Consider the following 9895-nt stretch of genomic DNA (forward strand, 5'->3'; position numbering starts at 1 on the left):
TCCTCTTCCCTCAATACACAAGACACTTAGCTCCGTCATTTACTCATAGGGCTTCTCGGTTCATTGGTATGTGGATATCAGACGACTGATTTCTCTTTTACACGTTCTTACAATATTCAGAGTACAAGCTTACCTCACAAGAAAGTGGCATAGGTACTAATCTAGGCACTTGTAATCTAAAACTGGACTACTGCAACTCACTGTAAGTCAAAGTCCATGCTTGACTGGTAAAGACTGTGATTGATCACTAGCACCATCATGAGCTTAATAGGGCACAGGCATTGATCATGTATGAAAAAACATGTCAACACTCTAAAACTTTACGCATTAATCACAATCATCCTTAGAAATCAAGCTGCTATCTGATCAATGCGCCAGTTGAGCTTCAAATCTATATGTACGTGTGTTTATATCCCTTGCCTAATTTATGTTAGGCATAGGGAAAGGTGAGTGGTTGGACACCATTTTACAGTCCGATAACGAAAGTAAATCTTTTTAGAAACATTTCTGAAAAGTGCAATATAATTCAACAGAGAAGTGTACACTGTTCGTAACCGATAGACAGCCTTGCAAAAATAGAATAAAACCAGATAATTTTTTTAAACTGTACTGCAGCTTACCAAGTTAGCCACCTGGGGCGGTAAGAGTATTTTCTTTTAGCCACATTTTTCTCGTTTCCGGTACGCGATCTTTCCGGCCGAGCTCGCGGCAATCAAAACATGGCGGACTGCATCAACTAGCATAACGTTTTTGTGTCAGCTTTCTCCAAAGACATCTCAATTACATTATTCCTGTACAAAGACAAACGCAATTCAGAGTTTCTCATTTGTCCGATTGGAAAACAAGGGACAGGAAAGGCACACAGTTTTCACGTGGATAAAGGTAGAGTCAACTTCGCTTTTTCTCTTGGCGACCTGTTCAACGAGCTAACTGTGCAATCTTGCTAGCTTACGCTGTCTATGCTGAGGTAAAACCTGTCCGTTTGTTGACGTTCCAGTGGGTACTACATGTCCTAGTTTGTTTGTTAACTAGATTTAAATATTTATATTGGTGAGTATTCACGTTATCTATAGTTAGCTAACTCGCCAAAATTGCAACCTTTTGCCTGGTTGTTAACGTTAGCTAGCAACTGTCCTGACATTTCTGTAGTTCACATTTTCTGTTTTGTTGTTTTTTGCCCTCATCTCAGTGTGTGCACTTTATGCAGTGTAGTCGTACTTCCTCATTCAATTCATTGAAATCTTTATTATGCCTGTTCATGTTGTTCAGTAAGATCTTTGTTGGTAACGTACATTATTTATCGTAAAATATTCTAGTGTGGTTTAGAAGTCTTTGCTATGTGGCTGTGATCAATCTGTCTGTAATTCCTATGCCCTTAATTACTTGATATATTCCCTGGCAGGGTGAAGTAGGTGTGCCGTCACCATGGGGCGACGTTCAACGTCCTCCACCAAGAGTGGGAAGTTCATGAACCCCACCGACCAGGCCCGTAAGTAACTTTAATGTTGCCCTTATTGTACCCCACAGACCAGACAAGTAATTTTAATGTTGCCCTTACTGAACCCCACAGACCAGTAGGTTATGTTAATGTTGCCACAATTGCACATCAAAACTTTACCTCCAACTTTTACCTAAATGTCTGACTATTACCATAGTTACTTGACAAATATTGTCTGAAAAAAGAATGATTGCTATTACATTTAACCATACTTTACTGGTTGGTACAGCCTGGCATTTGGCAGGTATGAAGTGGATATTAAATGGCCACAAGAATGTAGCATTGCGGCTCTTCTGTACAATTGCACTGTTGGCTTGTATTTTTGGTTTATATTTTTCAAACCTACTTATGCATGGTATGTGGTGTACAATATATAATTTTCAGCAACCACATTTTACTGAATGTTGTATATTCCCCCCCATTTACAGTGGATATAAAGAGTCTAAAAGGCCAGGTTCTTCTGATGTAAAAGAATGAGACAAAGATGAATCATGTCAGAACTTTTTCCACCTTTCATGTGACCTATAATGTAAACAATTCAATTGAAAAACAAACTGAAATCTTTGATTTCCAATAAATTGGTTGCATAAGTGTGCACACCCTTAAACCAATATTTAGTTCAATCACTTTTAGATTTTATTACAGCACTGTCTTTTTGGGTAGGAGTCTTAGCATGGCACATCTTGACGTGGCAATATTTGCCCACTCTTCTTTGCAAAAGTGCTCCAAATCTGTCAGATTGCGAGTACATTTCCTGTGCACAGCCCTCTTCAGATCACCCCACAGATGTTCAGTTGGATTCAGGTCTGGGCTCTGGCTGGGCCATTCCAAAATATTAATCTTCTTCTGGTGAAGCCATGCTTTTGTGGATTTGGATGTGTGCTTTGGGTTGTGCTGAAAGGTGAACTTCATCTTTCTAACGGACGCCTGAAGGTTTTGTTGCCAATACTGCCTGGTATTTGGAACTGTTTATTATTCCCTCCACCCTGACTGATGCTGCCACCACCATGCTTTACTGTGGGTGTGGTGTTCTTTGGGTGATGTGCAGTGTTGTTTTTGTGCAAACACACTTCTGGTGCCTCCTTGGGGTGGACATTGTAGTTTAATTGGCTTCCATCTCGCCACCCTACCCCATAGCCTATTCATATGAAAAATACGGGAGATTGTCACATTTAGCACACAGCCAGTACTTGCCAGAAATTCGTGAAGTTCCTTTAATGTTTCTGTAGGCCTCTTGGAAGCCTCCCTGACCAGTTTTCTTTTTGTCTTTTCATCAATTTTGGAGGGATGTCCAGTTCTTGGTAATGTCTGTTGTGCCATATTTTCTCCACTTGATGATGACTGTCTTCACTGTGTTCCATGGTCTATCTAATGCTTTGGAAATTATTTTGTACCCTTCTCCTGACTGATATCTTTCAACAATGAGAAGCTCTCTGCGGACCATGGCTTTTGCTGCAACTAAGAAAATGGCAGGAAAATCCTACTTGAACTTTATTTGTGATTGATCTGTCACTTTAAATGATGGCAGGTGTGTAATGACTTCTATTTAACATGAGTTTGAATGTGATTGGTTAATTCTGAACACAGCCACATCTTCAATTATAAGAGGTTGTGCACACTTATGCAACCAGGTTATTGTAAGATTTTTCTTTTTTCCCCCTCGAAGATTTCAGTTTGTTTTCAATTGTATTGTTCACATTATAGCTCATATTAAAAGTTCTGACATATATTTTTTTTGTCTCATTCTTTTACATCACAAAAACCTGGCTTTTTAACAGGGGTGTGCAGACTTTTTATTTCCACTGTAGCTGGAAGTGCTTCAGGTCTTCCTGCTAATTAAACGTTCTGTCAGTGGTATGGTCATGGGTCCGGTTTAGCTCTGGCCACAGCCACAAATGGGTTGATGGCATGTCCCTGTATTATTCCAACACTGGCATGATCACTATAATTCATTTAGGGCTGTCCCTGACTAAAGAAGGTAATGGTTGAGAGTTTTCACCCAATCAATTGATCAACATTTGAAGACTTGTATACTACATTTTAATAAAATCAGCTCTACGCATCCAGCTTGTGGGATGCTGTGAAAATAGCCCTCAATAATAAATATCACAAATGATTTTCAGAGCTATTTTATTCCAATGCAGAGATCAGGTCAACACGTCTCATTCATTCAGAGTTTCTGGCATGTCCTTCCTACAGTTGTTGTTTGACACCTACTGCTCAGATGTGTCTGGGCTAACATAAACCTCTATAGATTTTTGTAACGCAGGATAGTTTAATTCATACCTGAATTTTTTGCTGAAGCAACTAATATTATTTACTTCCCTGGAGTTTAGAACCAGCGCTGTACTGCCCACCTGTACACTGCTGTGGCTTTAGGGTTATATTGGAAGAAGTGCAGATTTGCACTCTGAACTATCACTATCAATATGCAGTTTAACTGGGTAGGCCTACTTCACAAATACCGTAATATTCACAACAATATGTCACATCCTTCTTTATTCCGATTTGTCGTCTCAACTGTAAAAGTCTTAGTCGCCCAACTGCCTTTAATTTCATTGTCTAATCCCTACTGATGAGCCAGAAGGCATCAGTGAATGACTACAAAAAAATGTTGGAGGCCTTCATTGGCAACCTCTATGCTCTATTGTTTGTTGGTTACAAGACCTCAAGGTGAAAAGAGCTCTGATGGGGTTTTTCTAGATTTTAGCCTTAACAAAAACAAAAGGTACATTTTTCAGTAAGGGTCTGTAGACTTGATATTCACTTCAATATTTGGGTCTTACTCTTTCCTGTGACAATTTCAAGGTCTGATGACCTCCTATATCAGGAGAAAAAGGAAAATCAATCAGTGGGCAAGAGTATGTTTAAATGATGGGACCTCACTTAGTGGCCCTCCAGGGTCGTCACGAGGTTGAAGGATCCTGAAAGGGCCTGCTCGTGTTCTATGCACAAACACATCAGTGTAAACACATCAATGCCCACACACTGTTTGCTAAGCTCTGGAGATCCCATACCTGTGCCAAGAAACACAGTAATGTCTTGAGTGCTGCAGCTTTATGGTTAATGAGACATAGGTCAGTGTTCAATATCTGTCAGGTAACCGGTTCTACATCAAACCTAATGCTCTGTCTTTTCCTCTTCAGGGAAAGAGGCCAGGAAAAGGGAGCTGAAGAAGGTGAGGACTTGGCTGTCTGGGTGAATGACTGGATCTTTTTACTTTTTATTCTATTTTCACGTGGCTTTGCTCTTTGCTGCCTCACAGAACAAGAAGCAGAGGATGATGGTCCGAGCAGCGGTGCTGAAGATGAAGGATCCCAGACAGATCATCAAAGACATGGAGAAGCTGGATGAAATGGGTGAGACATGGTTGTTGTGTACAGCCAGAAATCTCTTGCTAGTACTTTTCTTCTCCTGGTCACATCCGTTTGGGCTCTTCTCTACTTGTCTTTCGCTTTGCCAGAGTTCAACCCTGTTCAACAGCCCCTACTGAATGAGAAAGTGCTGAGGGACAAGAGGAAGAAACTACGGGAGACATTTGAGCGCATTGTGCGTTTGTACGAGAGGGAGAACCCAGAAACGTACAAGGAGCTACGCAAACTGGAGCTGGACTATGAGAGCAATCGTGGCAAGCTGTCACTATACTTTGACTCAGTCAAGGTGAGAAGGCTTTCTTGATGCACATATTTGAAGTGCCCAGGTAAACAGAAATATCGTTCAGTGTCTCTGAAGCCATCGATGCTCTGGTCCTTGTTGTGCTACTCACCCCTTCTCTTTCAATCTCCTTCCACTAGAATGCTGAACTGGTGGAGGTGGATAGCATCCCGCTTCCAGAGATGCCCCATGCTCCCTCCAGCATTCTGATCCAAGACATCCCCCTGCCCGGGGCCCAGCCTCCTTCCATCCTAAAGAAGGGCTCCTCATTTAGGTGAGCAGTCGCCGGTTTGAAGTGCTGTCTCCGAATTAATCCTCTGAACACTAGCAGCCACTATTTTATTTTTTTAAACCACCCATTTTGTCCTGGGTGTGATGTTGTTTATATTATACCTCAGTTAACCCTTAAAATTCCAACTCGTTGGAATGTTTTTGATGACATGGGACTCGTATTGGCACAAAGAAAAGTCAATGGCCACCCAGTTTGGCTTGATAGCACCAGGTTTACAACCAGTGGCCAAAACCCCCCGAAATGTATCTTTTAACACTAACTCTCTTTCTCCCTGTCTCTCTCTCAGTAAGGGATCGTTCAGTTCCTCCTCTGCCCCCATGTCTGCAGCAGTTGCAGGGGTCCCTCGCTTACCTCCAGGCAGGAAACCCCCCGGGCCCCCGCCTGGTCCCCCACCCCCTCAGGTCCTGGCTCTGTACGGCTCACGCAGGGCCCATTTCACAGCAGACACAGGTACTCCCACGCGTCTCGCTGCATGTCTACAGTCAGGAGGAGGTTAGATCCTTGTACCTTCTCATGTAAATTCCCCTTCCTGCAGACCCGTCCAACCAGGCGTCTGACATGGAGACAGCCATGGACGGCCTGGGGGAGGAGCGGGACAGTGGCAGCGATAGTGACGGAGAGGGGGACGATGGAGAGGAGGACGACAGTGACTCCGAGGAGGACAGTGAAGGAGAGAGGGACGACACAAGGGAGGTGGACAGGAGGATGGTGGTGGAGCGACAGGATGGTGACCGGGAGAGGGGCAGAGAGGAGGACCGGGGCGACAAGCACGCAGGTAAGAGGGTCATTTGGCCACCCGACGTGTGTTGGATTGTCCTCCGCGGTGCGGTTTGGTGCGGTGCGGTTTGGTGCGGGCTGACTCGGTGTGTCGGGTGGTATGTTTCACAGGACGTAGTGTGCGGTTTGCCGACCTGCCCCCCTCAGCGCCCAGAGAGAGGAGCAAGAAGAAGAGGATCGTGAAGAAGAAAAAGGCCATCACGCCTCTGCAGGCTATGATGCTTCGGATGGCAGGTACTGTATCTCCTTCAGTCTGCACACAGCAGCACAAGCACATTTCGGCCAGACAGAGAATGCCAGTGGATGATCGAATTGGTGACTGTATTTCCAGTAATTAAAGGGAAATGTCACAGCTGCTATATGTATCTATATATTTCAATATTTTATGGAGTTCATAGCGCTTCCTTGGTGTTAGTGACTTCAACACCCCAAGTGTGAAATAGTGTCTAGCACTGCCGTTTACCCTTTAAAGAGGCCGGGATATGCCAGGGAGCGGCATCTCTTTTCAAATGGATCGTACTTTATTAATATTTTGCTCTTTTAAATGTATCTACAGGTCAGTCCATCCCTGAAGAGGACGAGGAGGAGGAAGAGGAAGTTGAGGAGGAGTACACTGACTCTGAGGACTCGGACATCGAGGATAGGGGGCCGCCAGGCGACAACCAGTCCCATCTCATTCCCAGTCAGCGCATGCCTCCACCTTCTGGACCAATGGGTGGACAGCAACCACCTCTACACATGCAGGGCCCGCCTGGAACAGGTCCCCCCCCACTAGGACCACCCCCAGCTCCGCCCATGAGGCCTCCTGGTCCGCCCTCTGGCCTGCCCCCTGGTCCTCCACCCGGTTAGTTTTGTTTTATCGTTATGATAGGTGTGCAGTGAGGTAGTGTGACCTGCCTTTAATATGTTGTCGTTTGTCATTTTTAAGGTGCGCCGCCTTTTTTGAGGCCACCTGGTATGTTAGGTGGTCCGAGGGGGCCGATGCCCCGGCTGCTGCCCCCTGGTCCGCCACCAGGTCGTCCCCCGGGCCCTCCCCCGGGCCCCCCTCCAGGCCTCCCCCCTGGCCCTCCACCCCGGGGACCTCCTCCCAGGCTGCCTCCCCCAGTACCCCCAGGTAGGTCTGCCTCCCCCAGTACCCCCAGGTAGGTTTACATGTGGATGTAAAATGTATGAAGTGTGATAAATATTCCCTCTGTAATCCACAGTAGGTTTCCTTAAGGGTCTTCGGATGTGTTGGTATTAGACAGTGGATCCCAATGTGGAAGTTGACTTGTCATTTCCTTATTGGCTCGTTTGAAAACATGAAATGCAGCCTTGCAACCTTTTAATCATATGGGTTTTACTAGGCACAGCATTTGTAGTGCGTTGGCCGAGAATGGATGGGGAGCGGCAGGGAGCGCGATGTCTGAGGCTAACTTATTAACACAAAACGCCCAACAGAACGAAAGAGTGAATAAACTCTGGCAGCTTTACTCGTTTGCAGGGTCTGGTCTCCATGTTCCTCAGTCCGCATCTTTTATTCACCTTTGTCAAAACAGACCGGTCGTTGTTTTATAAGGTGTTGAGGGTAGCCTGGCAACTCTGGTCCCCCTCCAGGGCAGCCTGCATCGGCCCCAATGGGAGGCTGGTATGTAGAGGTGGAGCTAGTCCTTTCTCCTTCCTCTGGAATGTTCTAGCGTCTCCTAGTGCCTTCCTGGAGCACGTCTCATTTTGATTTGTAATTATTTTACCTGACAACCCCAATTTAACTAATTTTGTGCAAATTTGGGGATCTGCGCTACCTTAGTTTAGGCAAAATGGTCTTGTTCCCTGGTACCTCCACCCCAAACTGTCTCTGGACTGGAGGCACAGTTGAAGCATCAGGTGTTGAGGGGGACCTTTCGGCAAGATGTTTCTGGCGGCCCACTCGCAAACTCTGGTGGCTTAAAAGCCCTTTCCTCAAACATGAGACCTGGTGAAATCTATCTGAAGTTCAGCAGAATCCACAGTTAACTGCAATGAAAACAATCCCCATTATAATGTCCTCTGTTCTGTCTTTCTTCAGGCATGCCGCCTCCTCCCCCACGATCTGGACCCCCACGCCAGCTCGCCCCTCCCCTCTCTCTCTTCCCCCCGCCGCTTAACTCAAATGTCCTCAGTGCCCCCCCCCAGCATTGTCCATCGCCAGAAGCCTGGCTCCAACCAAGAGGGCTCCCAAAACAACCCAAACACCTCAATGCTGCCCCCTCCCTCCATGCCCATGTCCATGCGCCCGGGAATGCAGATGCCCCCTCCGCCGGGGACAAGTGCCCCACCGTCAGGCGCCAACCCACCAGGCCACCACCACGCACCCACCATTGAGAAGCGGGCCAACATCACCTCGGTCTCTTCTGGAGGCGGCAACCTGGCAGCCGGCCCGGCGAGCAGCGGGGCCACCATCTCTGCCAAACCCCAGATCATCAACCCCAAGACAGAGGTCACACGCTTCGTGCCCACGGCTCTGAGGGTGCGCAGGGATAAGGGATCCGGGGGTGGGGGAGGGCCCGCAGATAGGGGGGGGAGGAGAGACGAGGGGATGGGAGGCCAGAAGCAGCTGTCCACCGCGGCGCCCATGGGGTCAACCAACACCGTTCAGATGGGTGCCGTCTCTCAGCCCAACATGAAGACGAAGGACCAGATGTATGAGGCCTTCATGAGGGAGATGGAGGGACTCCTCTGAGACTAATAAGGGCCGTGGCTCAAAAGGCACGGAGGGTTGAGATGGAATGAACAGCTGGAGTCATGAGGAAAGTGTTAGTGGTTCCATCATGCGGGCACTGGGGGGTTCTGGTCATTGATGTAGTGGTACAAATTGACAGGTGAACTGTTGAGCTGAAATCTAATTGGGTAAACTCTGTTTACCGTCCACTACATGATTTATTCTGTTCAGAATCTCATTGGTTCACCTACATCAGGCTTTTCCCAAACACTCCTGGTGCCTCCTAGGGGTGGACATTGTAGTTTTTGCTGTAGACGTAAATAGCTAACAGAAAAATAATAGCTGGATGATTGATTTAAATTCCCTTTGTAGTGATAGGGCACAAAAAACAAAAATTTTACCCTCAGGAGGCCCAAGACAGAGTTTGGGAAACCCTTATTTTAATAAAGCAGCAAGTCTTTTATTTCCCAAAACACTGGTTCCTTTCCCCAAATGTCTACAGTGTCCTACCCATGTACATGGATGTGGTAATTTGGCTCAATCTTTGTTTAAAAGCTAATGTCTTTTTTTTTGTTTTTTTACTGACAGTTCGTTTATTTTATTGTTGAATTAGAAATGTGATGGATTTCAAAGAAAAATGGGGGGATATTTTCAGGTGTATGTAGAAAAGAATCTAGTGTGCATATGCTTGTCTGAAATGTTGAGACCTGCAACCAAATAAATACTTAAACTCAAATATTTTTTTGTCTTTCAAGTAATGTTTTCTATACCTCTGCACATCAACTATGTTTGACATGAATAGTAATAATAATAATAAACTGTTGTTTGCCACCAATTGGCAGATGTACACTCCCCTACAAAACTTTTGCTTGCCTTGATGACAATTAAGTACATACAGGTGCATCTCATACAATTAGAATATTGTGGAAAAGTTCATTTTATTTTCATAATAAAAATCAAAAAGGGGCACCTTCATACAGTGGTACTCATAAGTTTG

The 9895-nt window shown here is 45.6% G+C and overlaps 1 protein-coding gene across 1 annotated transcript; it reads left to right on the top strand.

Annotated features, from left to right (window-relative positions):
* Positions 1-673: 673 nt before the first annotated feature.
* Positions 674-9634, top strand: LOC105013421 (WW domain-binding protein 11). The gene is given in 13 exon segments (XM_034295652.1): positions 674-882; positions 1403-1489; positions 4645-4676; positions 4764-4857; positions 4962-5158; positions 5293-5426; positions 5731-5894; positions 5980-6219; positions 6333-6455; positions 6778-7065; positions 7150-7335; positions 8266-8363; positions 8365-9634. Coding segments are annotated over 12 exon segments (2175 nt in total). The 5' UTR covers positions 674-882; positions 1403-1425; the 3' UTR covers positions 8920-9634.
* Positions 9635-9895: the final 261 nt, after the last annotated feature.

The sequence above is a fragment of the Esox lucius genome, chromosome 11 (genome assembly GCF_011004845.1).
Source record: "Esox lucius isolate fEsoLuc1 chromosome 11, fEsoLuc1.pri, whole genome shotgun sequence".
In the NCBI taxonomy this organism is placed as follows: Eukaryota; Metazoa; Chordata; class Actinopteri; order Esociformes; family Esocidae; genus Esox; species Esox lucius.